We start from the raw sequence: 16,835 nt of genomic DNA on the forward strand, positions 1-16,835 counted from the left end.
GAGACCTCACAGCTGATGCTGACACTGGGGTGTCAGGGTCCCCATGGCACCAAGGACACATGAGAAATCTCTGCAATGAACCTGACACCATCAGGCTAAAAGTCTATCAAGCCAGGTGTGGTGGTGCAAGCCCATAAGGCCGTGCTCCGGAAACGGAGGAAGGAGGGATGAGCCTAAAGTCAGCAAGGGTGATCGGCACTGCGATCTGGAGGCTAACCTGGGCTACGTAAGATGCTGACTCGAAAAAAAAGTATGTTAATAATGATAATAATAAAACAAAGAACAAACTGGTCACATATTGCAAATGCTAAAGATTAGTACTGTTAATATATAAAAATGCACATAAATTATAGAAATGAGTTCTACACAGGAGAGTGTCAAAAAGAAAAGAATTTACTGGAGAATAAACAAAACTTTTTTTTTTTTACTATTTTTAAAGTTTTTACTATATTTACTCATATCTAGAATAATAAAATGAATTCAAATATGAAAGAGACTGTTCTGAAGGTAGGTATACACTAGTGGTAATTCAAAGATTATAAAATCTTAGCTGGGGCTCACAGTTAAGTGTGAATCCTGTTCTTGAAGCAGATCCAAGTTCAGTTCCCAACACCCACATCAGGCTACTCACAACTCCCTGCCACTCCCTGTAACTCCAGCTTCAGGGCATCATCTGGCATCCTCTTCTGGCCTCTGAGGACACCTGTACTCATAGAGAGAGAAATGCATAGCTAAGAATAAAAAATAAAATATTTAAAATCTAAACTAAGAGGGGTGGCATATGCTTTTAATTCCAGAACTTGAGAGGGAACGGCTAAAGTCATCCTTGAGGCCAGGACAGAGCACCTGGGGCTCTATCTCAAGAACAAACTCGACAGGCATAATAATAATAACTATTATTATTATTATTACCTGATTTCTGTAATGTCAACCTGAAAATAAAATGAAAAGGCTTAACATATCTGTGTGTTTTAACCATCTACCTCCTTTCTAGCAATTAATTCAAGGACAATAGTCGCGGAATCGAGTGCGTGAATAGATACAGGACATCCTATTGGCAAAATCGACAGAATCCAGAGACCAGGAACAGAGGAGACGGCTCTCAGAAGAGGAAGGACACTGCACACTCTACACTCTACTCCTGGACTTAGCGGAGAACGATGGAATTGTTCCCCTCAAAAACAGGAGCTTGGGACTAGAGAGGCGGCTGAGTGGTTATCACTGGTTGCTCTTGCAGAGTTTGGGTCCCAGCACCTATATCATGGCTCACAAACATCTATAACTCCAGCTCCACGGGATCCGACATCCTCTGACCTCCGAGGTACACAGACAAGCGTGTTGGCAAAACACCCATACACATAAAATAAATACATCTAAAAAGTAAACAACCAAAACTATATTAAAACAAACGAGGAGCTAGGTAACGGCACTGGCTTCCGCTGTTATCCTGTACCCTCCAGTGCTCACCCTCACCTCCGCCCAAGACAGGAAGAGGAAGGGGGACCACAAAGACCGAGGAGAGCGCGCGCAAAGGATGTGACTGTTTATATGAAGCCTCTCTGGGGAATTATAAAACAACTCTTAGAGCCAGTGAGTGAACTGAGCGAGGTTAATAGAGAAGAAAGGCCTGCATCCCTGAACCATCCGGACACAACTGGAAAACGGAAGAGCACATTTAACGTACGCCAGAAATGAAGCCATGGCCGAGGGGGATGGCGGCTCAGTGGATAAGGCCTTGCTTATGTATGGTGTGTGCAGCAAACAGAGTTTGGACCCCTAGAACCCAAATAAAACCCAACATCACCCCAGTGCTTGAGGGGTGGAGAAGGGATTCCCGGAGCAAGCTGGCTGCGTAGCCAAGCAGAAGCAGGAGCTCTGGGTTTGTGAGAGGCCAGGAGGAACCTGATAAAGGAAGACCCCAGATGTCAACCTCCACACGCATGCACACACGCATGCCCACATGCCATCAAACATGTACATGCACCAGCAAATGGAGATCACAGTTAAGACCTGCAGGCTGAAAACATGGGGCTACTGAGAGCCATCCAACAGTCAGCCCGCAAAGACACACCACATGTGTCCTCAATGGGTGTGTATCCGCTGGACGTCCCCACGAGACAAATTAAAGTCAACTCCTTCGTGCTGCACCCCAAAGTTGACTCAAGATAGATTATAGACCATAATGTGAAAAGGGTAACCCTGGGGAACTCCCCGACACCACCGCCTTTGAGTTAATGAGATGGCCTAGCAGGTAAAGTCTCTAGCCACTGAGCCTGACAAATTGAGTTGGATCCATAGAACCCACATGGTGAAGAGAGAACAGATTCCTGCAGATTGTCCTCTGACCTCCACACATGCACTGATGTTTACGTGTACAGCCCCAAGCAAAACACACAAACATACAAATTAATAAACGTAATTTTAAAAATACAATATAAAACCAAAACCCCTGTATCAGTATCAGTACCCGCGAAGCTATTCTGGCATCTGAGACCTTGCCACAGGGCAGGCCGGGCTTGGCATACACCCTACAAACCACAAAGGTAGCAAAAGAAGAAAACTGTTCTTCAAAGCGTCATCATCAAAGGAAAAAAAGACAAAGAAAGAAAGGAAGTCACAGCCCGAAAGAAAATTCCCACAAAACATATGTCCGACTGAACTTGTGACTTGAATATTTATAAGAAACTCTTACATACAGACTCAGCTGGGTGAGGCGGCACAGGCTTGTAATCCCGATCTGGGGAGGCTGAGGCAGGAGGATTGTGATTCAAGGGCAGTCTGGGGCAAGCAGCAAGCCTCTGCTTGCACCATCAGACACTGCACTCCTCGGTGCCGCGTGGGAAGACACAGTTACTTAGGCCCACGTGTACAGTGCTCTCAGCGTGAGAACCAAGACCCAGAACAACCCAGCTGAAAAGATTAGCATTGTGGGACATAGACCACGAAAGGCATTCAGTGACAAAGGCTGGGCCACAGTCACACAGGCAACACAGCACAGGCAATTACACCGAGCAAAGACAGCCAGATCAAAACAGAGCGCACTCACTGTGGGAGCCATCTGCACACAAATGTACCCAAATGACTAACCCCAAAATGACAGAAACTGAAGTGTGTGTGTGTGTGTGTGTGTGTGTGTATGTGCTGTGTGTACATATGCGGTATGTGAGTGTGTGTGGTATGTGCAGAGTATGGTGTGTGCAGTGTGTATATGTGTGGTTTATGTGTAGTATGTGTGTCCAGTGTGTGTGTGTGTGTGTGTGTGTGTGTGTGTGTGTGAACATGCACTCTTGAGAATGTTTTTCTGGGGATTGGATTGACATTCCTAGACAAGCTCTGACAGACAGCTATACCCCAGCCCTCTTTTTACTTTTTACTTGGGGCAGAGTCTTACTGAGTTTTATAGGCTATTTTGAAGTTTCAATTCCCCTGTCTCAGCCTCCTGAGTAGCTAGGACCACAGGTCTGTACAAACGGGCCTGACTTCCAATTTTGCTGTTGTTGTCAAAATATCAAATTCCCCAAATTAAGTATTTTTTAGATTTTTAAATATAATTTTATGTGTACATGTCTTTCACCCACACACCATATGCTTGCCTCCCAAAGAGGTCAGGAAAAGGCACAGGATCCCCTGGGACAAGAGTTACAGCCAGCTGTGGGTGCCAGGAATTGAACCCAGGTCTTCTGCAAGAACAGCCAGTGCTCTTAATCACAAAAGCCACCCTCCAGGCCCCTGGCTTAATCATCTTTAAAGTCGTGTTCAGTGGTGCAGGGTGAATCACAGAGCTGCGCAACCACTCTCGCAAACAGTCTCTGCCTCCCCTAGAACACCTGGCTGCATAAAACAGAGGCGCTGTGGTATCTACGGGATTCTCTGCCGCTTCCCTGCAGCATCGCCCTATGCTGTGTACGTGAACCTGACTGCCCCAAGATCCTCGTCTGGGTGGCGGACGCAACGCTCGCCCTTCTGTGACTGGAGTGTTTCACTGAGCATGTGGTCCTCGCGACTCTCCAAGGAAGAGCGACGTCCATCACTGTATTTGTCCATTTGTCTGTCCACTGTGTCCCTGATGCTTCTTTAACACGAGCACCACCACCCCCAAATCTCTGCTATCTGACCTTTTGGGTATAAACCTTGAAGAGGAATTTCTAAATCATTGTTTTTAGGTTTTCTGAAGAAGTGTCCCCCACCCCCATTTCCCACAGATGTGGGAGCTGTCCTCACCCCACCCACACTACACAAGGCTCTGCTTTCTCAGCACCTGCCAACCCTTGTGGTGGTCTCCTCTGGTTTACATCAGCCGTGCAGAGCTGGGGGCCCTCTCCCTGCAGTTTTGCGTGACTTTCCTCAGTGACATCTGCCCTCCTGCTTGCTACCTGTTTGAGTATCAACGTCTCATCTGGGGGCTTTAGAAAGTCTGTATATCCTGGATATTAATCTCTTAACTAGATGTGTGATTTCTAAGTTTATTTTCCTTTGTGCATTCTGTGGGTTTCGTTTTTGCATTGTGTTTGATGTACAAACTTAAAACACACACACACACACACACACACACATACACCTTCGAATTCTGATCTGCCTTCTTTCCTTTTGTGGCTTCTGTCTCTGGCTCACTCCATGTCACTGTTGCTAGGGTGCAGGTGAGTCACACAGGGCAGGACAGGGAGGGGTACCAGACCCGGAGACAACACTTCCTGTCTGAGATGTGGTAAGGCTGTTCAGCGATGCACCATACACGCCAACACTGGCCAAACTGCGTGCGTCGGACACACAAGCGCTACTGAACAGCAGTTACTATCTAGTGGAGCTTTTTGGGTAGTTTTTCCTTTTATTTCTTATAATTTTACTTATCGTTACATTTTATTTATTACATTTTTGTATAGGAGTGTACTGCCTGCATGCATGTCTGTGCATCACATGTATGGGTGCTGCCCTCAGAGGCCTGAAGAAGGTACTGGAGTTAAAGATGTTCGTGAGTTGCCCTGTAGGTATGGGGAATCAAACCTGGGCCTTAACCATCAAGCCATCTCCTCAGCCCGAATTTAATTTATTTTTAATTAGGTGTGTGTGTGTGTGTGTGTGTGTTCCCATGAATCCAGTGCCTGCTGAGGTCAAAGAGAGCATCAGTTACCCTGGAGCTGGAGTCACAGGCAGTTGTGAGCTGCCTGACATGGATGCTGGGAACCAAACTTGGGTCCTGTGCCAGAGGGGTAAGGGCTCACCCTGCCCCCAGTAGAGGCTTTAGACACCCACCAATATCAGCTCAGTGTCACTACCAGATGGGGTATTATTTTCACCATACCATTCGGTTGCTATAAAATGCTTCATGAAAGTATTTAATAACTAGAAAAAATGTTCATAGTATACATTAGATGACGAACATGATATTCAGTGCTGTCAATATGACATCATATAAAATATAACCTTACAGATTTATCCATATACTTATGCTACGGGTGTTATAATAACGGACGTTTCTAGATGGCACAATTCAAGTTTGCTCTCATCCTGTTCCTTATTTTTTCAGATTTCCTGATAGGTATAGTATATCGGTTTGATTATCAAGACCACCAAGCCAATCTGCTACATTCTTATCTTTGTTGTTTGTTCTTACATGAAGCCTGAATTTCCATTTATATTAGAAAGTAAAATGATAATTCAGAAAAGAAAGAAAGGGAGCCGGCGATCACAGCACCGGGGAAGCTGGAGGCCGGAGGATCAGGAGTTCAAGGTCATCCTTGGCTACATAGCAAGTTCAAGGTCAGCCTGGGCTACGGGAGACCTTGTCTCAGATGAAGAAGAAATAAGGGGGAGGAGCATAGAGACACTAGCTGTCCCCATGGCTGCCATTCTCCAGTCCCCGAGGCTGAGGGAGTGTGGCTTTGCTAGCCCTGCTCATGGACTAATGATAGCAAGAACGTCACAGGTCAATGGCAATACAGGATGCATGACCACATAGCTCAGGAGAGGAGCCGATCCTGCCCAAACCACACGTCTGTTCTGAAAGAAGACCCCAGAGCGCACCACTCCCCCACCATCTTGCACACTCAGCTGAGAAATGGCCTCCTGTCACCTTGGCTACCAGTAACCCTGCCCCTTGGCCTGGCACCCGCAGGTTCCACAGTGTTTCCTAGGGTCATGGTTAGAAATGGTCAGCAGACCCCGCTCAAAACCACAAGAGTTAATCTTCACAGTTCTGGGGACCAGGAAGGGGAGGCCAATGTGTCACCGGGGCCAGTCATGGGGACGGCTGCATTCTGGGTGACAGGGGTACCCAGAACCCATCCAGAAACAAAGCAATAATCCTGTAGCAAGTCTCAGCTGCCTTTGCACAGACACCCAGGGGTTGACGCCAAAAGATACATGGGAACACGAGAGGATTTGGAAGAGTCGGGGCCTAAGAACACAGGGTACCAGGACCTTTCTGAACCTGAGAACTTACTAAGGCAGACATCGGGATGGCATTGTCCTGGTGTACAGGGAAACACGGATGAACGAATGAAGCAGGGCCAAGTGTCAGACATGAGCCCTGGGGTTGAAGGTCGATGGGTCCCGAAAAGAACACCCAATAATCCAGCAGAGGGAAGAAGCAGCTTCAACAAACACCATTGGGATAGTCAGCCTCCCACACAGGAGAGGAAGGAATGAGAATGCATCTCATAGCACCTACCCATAATGGCTCACCGGTAAGAGCGCCCTAGCAGCCTCGTTATAAACAAACAAACAAACAAACAAACAAGGCAGACATGGGAGACACAGGATGGCTCCATTTATATGAAACATGTGGGCTAGCAAGTCGAGAGAGAGAGAGAAAACAGACCTGTGGGTCCTGTGCCTGAGGAGGCATGGAATATGGCGACCGGCATGGAGCTTCCCTTTCTCTTGGGGATGGTGGGAAGTTCTGGAGTTAGACGGTGGTGAGAACTACACAGCTTTGTGGATGTACCATGCGTCACAGGAGTATTCTCACACTACATGCATGCACTGTGTGCCACGGACTCTACATGGGTGTGCTGTTTGCCACAGGGATATTCTCATACTACATGCATGCGCTGTGTGCCATGGACTCTACACGGATGTGCTGTGTGCCACTGGGATATTCTCACACTACATGCATGCACTGTGTGCCAGGACTCTACATGGGTGTGCTATGTACCACAGGGGTATTCTCACACTACATGGATGCACCGTGTGCCATGGGAGTATTATCATACAATAGGGATTATCTCCAACAGAGGTCCCAGGACCTCTCCTTAGTTACCTGAACTAAGATAACCTCAAAAACATTTTTTTTTTTATTCTACAAAACCTTGCAGCAGTCTCCCTTGACTTAGGACAATGGGCATGGTGCCTATGTGCCAGCTTCCTACTGATAGGGGGTGAGGTTGCCACATTGAACCAGCACCCTGGTGGGTTGTTCAGTGGCAGGAGACAGAGGGGCCTGGGACCAGCCATTTGTGAGAAGGGGTCCTGGGGGTAGGAGAGCTGACAATCCCATAGGGATTAACACGTGAGATCATCAAGACATGAGGAAAAGCACCAGTCCCTTTAATCTGCCCTACTGTGGGATATGGCCTACTGTGAGACATGGCTTCCATGGGAACAGAAACTTGGGTTGTTGATGAGTCACTCAGTTCAACTCCCCTCCTGCTGTCATTTAGAAATGACTTCAAAAGGCGAGTAATTTTTATATTAAATTGCCCTTCTATATTTGTTACTTGAGTGATATTTGCAAGTAATAAATAAATTCATTTTTTTGTGTGGTTGAAAATTCACAAAATAGGGCCATGAAGAAGGACCAGTGGATGAAAGGTTGCCATGAAATCTTCCTTTAAAGAAAAAAGAGGGGCTGGTGAGATGGCTCAGCGTGTAAGAGCACCCGACTGCTCTCCCAAAGGTACAGAGTTCAAATCCCAGCAACCACATGGTGGCTCACAACCATCCATAACAAGATCTGACACCCTCTTCTGGAGTGTCTGAAGACAGCTACAGTGTACTTACATATAATAAATAAATAAATCTTAAAAAAAAAAAAAGATTATTTTCTATTTATATGAGTATACTGCAACTGTCTTCAGACACACCAGAAAAGGGCATCAGATCCCATTACAGATGGTTGTGAGCCACCATGTGGTTGCTGAGAATTGAACTCAGGACCTCTGGAAGCACAGTCAATGCTCTTAACCGTTGAGCCATCTCCCCAGCCCCACCATGAAATCTTTCTATAGGTAACGTTCGTCTGTAATCCCAGGGCCAGGGCTTCTTGGGCGGGACTAGAGGTAGACCCAAGAGACTCCCTGGAAGTCTGTGGGTCAGCTATGATGAACCACCAGAGACCCTGGCTCAAACCAGGCAGGAGGCAAAGAGATGCCCACTCACACACACAAACACACATAAACAAAGATGAAAAGTCACAAAAAACATGGGCAAGCAGACGCACGGCCTGGCTCATGCAACCCCAAGGGGCCCCTTGTCAGTTTTCCGGTGACCTATTCCCTTAAACTGCATTTCTATGATTAGACAAAGGGTCTTTCCACACAGTCTGTAGACACTGCCTTTACCTGGCCTCTGTCTTTATCAGAGCTGTACCCTCAGAATCAACTAAGCAGGAGTTCAAAGTATTTGGGAAAGAGTTAGGATGTAGCTCAGTGGCAGAAAATGTGCCCAGCACACACCAGGCCTCATTCCCCCAGCCTCTCCCTAAACATACAAAGAAAATATTTTTTGTACACATGTACACTAAACGTTCTTTTTCTGGTCATGACCCCTTAAACAGCACACACAGCAGGTGTTGTCAGCATCTACACTCTATGAGAGTCTGAGTCCAACTTGGATTCTGGGCAAACAATGTATACTGCATATAAAGCCTCAAGCATTTGCAGATTTGGGGATCCCTGCCTGGGATCCTGGCCTCCATCCCCTGTGATACTGAAAGGTGACAGGGAAGGTACTTCATCAGATGGACCCAGCAGGTAGGTGGGTCACTTGTCTCTCAGCATGGGTCAGCAGCACCAAGGAAAGAGTGAAGACAGGCCACACCCCGGAAACAAGACTACCTGAAGCTGGTCAGAGAATAGGCGGGTGTTGGGTAGTCAGGTGGAACATTCAATAGATGGGGATGTGACAGGTTTTATCCTGGAGGTGGAGGAATAGGGGCAACCCTGGCTGCTTTGAGGAGTGTGGAAGGCACATGAGGGTCAATGAGTGCAGCAGAGAAGGGCCCTGTGAGGCTCTGTGTGTGTGTGTGTGCACACACGTGTGGGTGTGTGGTGTGTGAATGTGTATATGTGTATGTAGTGTCTGTGTATATGTAGTATGCATGTGTTTGGTGTGTGCAGTGTTTGTGTATATGTAGTGTGTAGTGTTTGTGTGTAGTATATGCTTGTATGTGATGTGTGAAGCATGTATACTGTGTGTATGGAGTATATTATGTGGTGTGTGTGGTGTATGTCTGTAGTTTATGTAGTGTGAAGTATGTCTAGTTTGTGTAGCGTGTATGCATGTGTAGTGTGTATGTATGTGTAGTGTGTATGTTGTGTCTATGTAGTGTGTGTGTGTGTGTGTGTTGTATAGGTATAGGCAGGCATGTCTGTCTTCCACTGTAACTCTGTATATTATTTTTTGAGATAGTTTCTCACTGAACCTACAGCTTTCAGTTGGCTAGACTGGCTGGCCAGGGAACTCTAGAGATCCGACTGTCTCTGCCCCCTCAGGGCTGGAGTTCAGATGAGCGTGACTATACCTGATCCAAACTCTGTTCCCTGTGCTTGCGGAGCAGCACTTTATGGATAGAAAGCTCTGAAAAGTGTCACCTGAGGGGATGGGGGTGGGAGCTGGGGCTAGCGCGTGTGCCCGTGCACATGGCTGTCACTTGACAGAAACTGGGCACAGACAAGTGTCCACTGGGGGAAAGCAAGTGGGCAGAATAGTGAGTGGGGCTGGAGAGTAGGTAAAGGCACTGGTCTCCAAGCCTAGTAAGTTTGATGCCTGTGCCCCACAGAATAAAAAGACAGACCCCGCTTCTGCCCGTCCTCCCCTGACGTCCACAAGCACAGGCACACACTATGAACAACCACACAGCGAGCAGGTTCGTTCCTGTCAACTCCATCAACTTTAGGATCACACTTCTGGGTGTGCCCACACATGGGTAATTTTCATAGGGGTTTAAACAAGGAAGGAAGATTCACCCTTGACATGGGCAGCCCCATCCCAGGGCTGGCATCTGAGTGTGCGACAGTGAGCCATGCCAGGAAACTTGGTAGGTTGAGCAGATTCAGAGTCCCCAGTACCCAGACACCCAACTCAGATGGCAGGTGGCTCCCTACTGCCTGCCAAATTCCTGGCCTGGAACACGTACTACACTTCCCACAGAAGGAAACGTGACCTATGGTCACAGGCCAGAACAGAGTTCTCCGTGCCAATAAGGTAGCTAGAAACCCTGAGGGTTTGGCCAATAAGCTTCTCTTCCCAGACATTTCTCCCTACAAAAGATATTTACTCACTGGTCCACCCTAAGATGGTGGTGCATGCCCATTTTCCACGATGACCAGTCAATAAACAGATTGGAACCAAGGACTGTCTCTCTCATCAGCAATCTCTATGGGGTGGGGGTGGGGAGCATGGAGAAGGCTTTCGCCTACAGAGCTGCAGCCTATGTCTCTCGTAGAAGGCCCCTCTGCACTCCCAGACAGTCAGCAGCGAGCTAAGGACAATCGCCAAGGAGGTCCACCATCCCACACCTGAGAGCAATAAAAAGAAGAAGGTGATCAGGGCACCAGCGTGGTGGCGTCAGGGTGATGGGAAGTTAAATGAGGACAGTCACAGACTGTCACAGGAAAGCTGGGATGGGGGGCGGTGCACTCCAACAGAGATGCAGTATCATTGGCAGCTGGGAAACCCAGCAAGTTTACATACAGCAGAAACCAGCAGACAGGTTAGGGGAGCAGCCTCAGGCTAGTCATCCGGAAGGAGAAAGCGCTGGTTAGTATTTTCCACACACAGTCAACATCCCGACTTGGACCAGGGAGAAACTGTTGCTGTTCTGAGACACCAGGGTCCTTGACATGCTTACACCAACAGTGCACACCCGAGACTTAATCTGCCCCACCCCTACCCCACACCCCACATTCTTCTCTGTCTGTTTCCTGCCTGAGCGTGAGTGGCAGCCTCACGCTCCACACTGTCATGCCTCCCCGGCTGTGATGGACTGTCCCTGCAAACACACCCTTCTTCTCTTAAGTGATTCTGTCAGATGTTTATTCACAGAGATGGGAGAAGTAATTACTGCACTGTACCTACACCAATATTGCTCAGCCTTAACAGGGAGAAAGTCCTTAGGCTTGGGTGTCATGGCCGCACCACACACACGGCTGACAGGACCAGCCCCGGCATGATGATAACTACACGCGACACTACACACAGGACATACACATCACAACCCCACTGACAGGAAGCTCCTGCAGACAGAAAGCAGAGTCCCGGGCTGCCAGAGCCTAGGCCAGGGAAGATGGACAATTGCTCAATGTGGCCCGAGTTTCAGCTTGGGAAGGTGAGAATGCTCTAGGGATAGAGGTGGAACTGGCTCATAGCAGCATTTCACTGTGGTTAAAAGGGGGGGGGGTGCTTTAGAGGTCCTCTCTTCTCTGCCCCACAGCACCACCCCCATCTTCCTTCCGCCTTAGCCTGGCTGTGTCAGGCACGACACGCACACGCAGGAGCTGTAGGCATGAGTGGTGTGGGTCTGCTGCACAGGTGGTACAGACTGCTAACTTGTGCAGGCTGGATGGGGACATAGGCCGATGGCACATCTATAGGTTTATGGCATATCTTCAGAAGCACTCCAGGCAGTGGGAGAAAGGCTGGCCACCTTCTACTCGTGGGCCTTTCAAGCTGTCTTCCTATCTAATTCCCCGTTCGGCCTGGATGGGGAAACCTGCACATACTGGGGACACCTCCCTAGGCACGTTTTGGGCAATGGGAAGCTCATGGGAGAAGCTGGTTTGCTCTGCCTCTGGAGCCCTGTGCATTCCCCACCAGCAGCAGGAGAGAGAAAAGCTACTGGCTGCCCCCACCAGGAACCTGAGCTCTTGGTGGAGAATACCTGGGCTGCATGGCTGAGCTCCTGGCGACTGAGCTCTGAGCTACAGGAATTTCTGGCGAGCCATGTCCTCTCTGGAAGACCCTTCTTCCAAATGGCCTACGAAAGGGGCACCTGACCCAACCAGGTGTTCTTTAAGCCCTGTGAGGAGCCTCTGATGGATGAGACAAAAGGGTTGCTTAAAAGAGCGAGAACGGAAGCAACTGGAATGTTCTCTGAAGTTCCAGCCCCTGATTTCAAAGGATCAGTGAAGGACGTTGATGGGGAGAAGGGGGGTGGGGAGGGAATAGGTCCATTGGGAGGGGAGGGGCGAGAGGGGGTGAGCCCATCAGGAAGTATGGAAGACAAAAGCTTCCTTTTTTGCCTGATATATAACTAACTGTTCTCGGCACGAGGTCCCCAGTGTCGCTAAACCAAGCGCCCTTAAGACAACACTGGGCACTGACACAGTTCCAGCCACACCTAGTCTTCTCTCTGAGGACCACAAATTCAGCATGGAACCATCAGGGACTGAGAGGAGACCCAAAGGAACTTCTGGGGTTCAGAGTGGCTGGGGCAGTGATTAGCTGGCTCCCAAAATGGCCTTCTTACAACCTTTCCCAAGGTGCTAGCCAGCCAAAAGCATGGAGGGCCAGTGTGCAGTGCCAGCACACGGCTGATCCACCCCGGCAGCCTTCAGCGCTGACCTTACTCTCTATACAGGAAACAGCGTTCACAGAACAGAGCTTTCCCAGGCTTGTCCCACCCCTGCATCAGGGCGCCCACTCTCAGGTGGGGAAACCGAAGCTCTGGCTCCCACATTACGCTGCCTTGTGATGTGGAGGAGCTTCTGCGTCCTTTGGTGGTGTCTTCATGCAGGGAGCCAACAAAACGTAGAAGAGACAGGAAGACAAAAGGAGGCAGGGGACGTGGGTTCACAGCAACAAGGAATGTGGACAGCTTAGTTCCTCGGAGATAGGCAACGGTGTCCTGGCTAGTTTTGTGTTGGCCAGATCCAATCTAGTTATTTGGGAAGAGGCCTGTGTGATTGGCCACCAGATTGGTCTGTGTGAGGCATTTTCTTGATTAATGACTGATGTGGAAGGGCCCAGCTCACTGAGGCCTGAGCATGCTACGGGAGCCAGGGGGAGCCAGTCAGGACCGAGCTTGCCATGGGGAGCCAGTCAAGACTGAGCCTGCCACGGGGAGCCAGTCAGGACCGAGCCACAGGGAGCCAGTCAAGATCAAGCCTGCCACGGGGAGCCAGTCAGGACAGAGCACGCCATGGGGAGCCGGTTAGTGTTCCTCCATGGCTCCTGCTCCCACCTCCGGGTTCCTCCTTGGGCTTCTGTTCTGGCTGCCTCTGGGACAGACAGTGCTGTGGAAGTGGGTGCCAGGAGAACCCTTTCTGCTCCCGGCTGCTCCTGGCTATCGTGTTTATCATAGAGATAGAAGCCCCAATGAGGGCAAGCAGCCTCATGCACCCTTGACTTTCCTGATGGCCATAAGCTTCCATCCCATGGAAACACCAGCTTAGGGACGCCTAACGGAGACTGAGGCTAGATGCAACAGCACCCTGGTGACCCGCAGGACCACAGATTGCCCCTCCAAGGCTAAGCCAGTGAGGCAGAGAAGTGGCTGAAGTTTTACCTAATTCCTTCCTTTGGCATTCCAACCCAACAGCTGATGGCCTGGCTGCTGAGAAAGAGACAAAAGCCAGAGGGTCCCCAGCAGAAGGGAAAATAAAACCCAAAACCAACATTCAATCCAAGAGTGGTTTTCAAAAGTAATTATTTTAAGTGGAGTGTGTGTGTGTGTGTGTGTGTGTGTGTGTGTGTGTAGCCTCCACATTATATACATACACCACATGTGCTCCTGGTGCCCTTGGAAGCCAGAACAGGAAGTCAGATCCCCTGGAACTGAAGCTAAGGACAGTTGTGAGCTGTCACTTGGGTGCCTGGGATGGAACTGGGTCCTCTCAAGCGCACTTAACCTTTGAGCCATCTCACTAGCCCATATCCACGTTTTAAGGCGGGGTCCAGTTACAGCTCAGGCTGGCCTTGAACCTGTGGTGCTCCCACCTCTGCCTCCTGACTACTGGGATTAAGGGCATGTTCCACCATGCCCAGCAGCTCGGGTGTTTTTGCTGACGATAAATTCACTCTTTATGTTCCACCTGCTGGAATATCCTGCCACACCCTAGCACTCACTTCTTCCCGACATGCAGAGCCTGGTCACAACGAACCCCATACTACAAACTTCTCTGCCGGTCTGTCTGCACTTTGACCTCTGTGACCCCCCCTTTTACCAGGTGAAGGCACCAAGCCCTGGGCCCTGGGGGACAGTCCCTAGTGTGTCCCATGAACAGGCCTCAGCCAGAGAGGCTGGGATAGATGGAACTGGCTAGAATGCATAGAGTTGGCGTTGAGCCCTCTACCCTGGGGGTCCCCCTGGAAAGGAGACTTCGCGCTCTTAACTTTGTCACCTTCCTGACATCTCTGACATCTACTGAGGGGTCCTGCTCCCCCAGCCTAGGATGGCATCTTCAACATCAAAGCCTGGCACAAGGGGGCACAGAGACAAGGGTTGATCTTTTAGTGACACAGGGAGGGGGTGGCAAGGTTGACAGCTCTATGGCCCTGTTAGGCTCTAAGCGTCTCTAAAATGCACACAAAGCTAAACTAACCATTTCAAAAGACTGTCAGCCATAATTAAACACACACACACACACACACACACACACACACACACACGATGGGGAGGGGCAGGGAGGGAGCACTGGACCAATCCACCCTCCAGGAGGCCAGGCCCTGCAGCTTTCTGCTGACCAGTCCCTCATTTTGGCGGCTCCTGCGCGCTCAGCCAGCCATGCCCAGGAGGACAATTAATGCAGCTCCCAGGACGGCAGGTCAGAGCAATGAACCCCTGCTGCCATGTGGGTTTCATGCTTCCCAGGCCTCCTTGCTAGGAAGTCCCAAGGGAGCCCTGTGCCACTCGTGCAGCTTGCGATGTCATTTCTGACAAGTGGAGACAGGGAGCAATCTGTGAGAAGCTGGCCTGTTTCTGCCATTTCGGCCCTTAGACCCTTCCATGGTCCGGCCTAGAGAGCCACCCTGGCTATCCCAGGCAGGGGCCACGGGGTAGGGGGGGTGGTCTGCAGGGAAAGAGGCCGGGTGCAAATAAATCATGGCTCTTTACAGGATGGCTCTGGGAACAAGGCTGCCGCCGCCAGCAGAACACCATCCCGGCTCCGGCGATTACCGTGACACCACGTGGGCACACGCAGGGCTAATTATGAAAGGTGTAAATCACAGACAGGGAGAGACAGGCACATCACTCAGGTTTATTACCCACACCGTTTAGGAAAAGATAACCAGGCCAGCCTGCCTTCTCCTTGCCAGCCCCGCTGTAGGGTGGGTGAGTGGACGGAGGGGAGGGCTGAGCCTTCATCTGCAATGGAAGGGAGAAAAAAAACCGCCAGTCTCTCGGGTGCCATTTTTATTTAAATCTTTCCATATCCGACTGAGTGACCTCACCCGTTTCCCAGGAAAATTAAGAAACATTTTGCTCAACGTATCCAGTGTACCTCTGGTTTGTATGTCATACGTGTCACCGAAGGCCCCGTCACCCACAGGAGACGCTGTCATTGCTATTAACTGGTATCATTCATTACCGGCTGGCGACCAGCTCGGCAGGAGTCATTTGCTTTCCATTTTCCCTTAAGGCATTTGCAAATATGCTTCGAGGCTAAGAGACGCCAGTGCGTCTAATAAATAAAGCAAAATAATTAATAGCCCACTCGGTCTGGAGACTGTCCCCACCCCGCTCCTATGCTGGGTGGCTGAGTTCCCATCTCGTCTTTGCAATACGCTGACTTACAGACAACGTGGCTGCAGCATCCTGAGCTCAAAACCTGTGAAAACCAGGCTGGGGAGTCGGCCAGTAAAGGTGCTCACCGCCAAGGCCGGTGTCCTGAGCTCTATCACCAGAGCCCACACGGTGGAAGGCAGGAAGAGACTGCCTATGTCGGTTTCTGACCTCTGCATGTCCGTGTGCCTGTGGCATGTATACTCCCCCCACACACAAAATAAAAATGTCCAATTTTACAGCAGTTAACATGGGCAAACGTCGGTCTCTGAACCAACATGCTCCCGTGGGCTCTGGTGGGCTCCGTGTGCACAGCCCAGGTGTTCACAGCGAGACCGAGGACATTTTATGTAACACAGAATAAAAGGAGGAATGGAAGTAAGGGCAGGATGATGCTGCCCTGGTGACACCCGGTGCTGACCAGCCATCGAAAGCCAAGAACACAGGAGGATGCTGGAGACTGCGTGCTACGAGTTGGTGGCATCCCCGGGTCTCTATCATGACACCTTTCAGAATGAAGCCACTCATCTGTCAAGGCCTGGCTGGCACATGACACTCACCAGGAACACAGGGTGGCTCCACACGGGCCACGGCATTGATGCCCCTTGACTCTTGCAGGGCCTCAAACTCGGTAATTACACCGAGGCCCAGGGCTCGCTGAGGTGCTCTGCTGAAACATTGAGAATAGTGGGCCCTGGATAATCGGTTAGTCCCAAATCACAGTCTCGCTCAGAGAAGGGGAGGACCCTAGATCTCTCTTCACACCCAGCAAGGGGCCTACCCAGGCTGGTATACCTAGCAGCAGTAAATCCCAGAGAACAGCCATACCACACAGCCACCGGGGAGAGGCCAGCATGGCCAGGGCTATGAATAGCTCACAGGTCACTTTGTTCTG

The 16,835-nt window shown here is 49.9% G+C and overlaps 1 protein-coding gene across 3 annotated transcripts in view; it reads right to left on the minus strand.

Moving 5' to 3' along the window:
* Positions 1-16,835, minus strand: part of Tbc1d16 (TBC1 domain family member 16) — an 84,285-nt gene that overhangs the window by 15,022 nt on the left and 52,428 nt on the right. Inside the window, exon 1 of one of the 3 annotated variants that reach the window (XM_029546046.1) lies at positions 13,724-13,760. The exons of the other annotated variants lie outside the window; for them this stretch is intronic. Coding sequence (XP_029401906.1) covers positions 13,724-13,743 — 20 coding nt within the window. The 5' untranslated portion in view covers positions 13,744-13,760. Of the gene's footprint in view, positions 1-13,723; positions 13,761-16,835 lie in introns of those variants that run through there. 3 annotated transcript variants of the gene reach the window in all.

The sequence above is a fragment of the Mus pahari genome, chromosome 14, assembly GCF_900095145.1.
Source record: "Mus pahari chromosome 14, PAHARI_EIJ_v1.1, whole genome shotgun sequence".
Taxonomy (NCBI): Eukaryota; Metazoa; Chordata; class Mammalia; order Rodentia; family Muridae; genus Mus; species Mus pahari.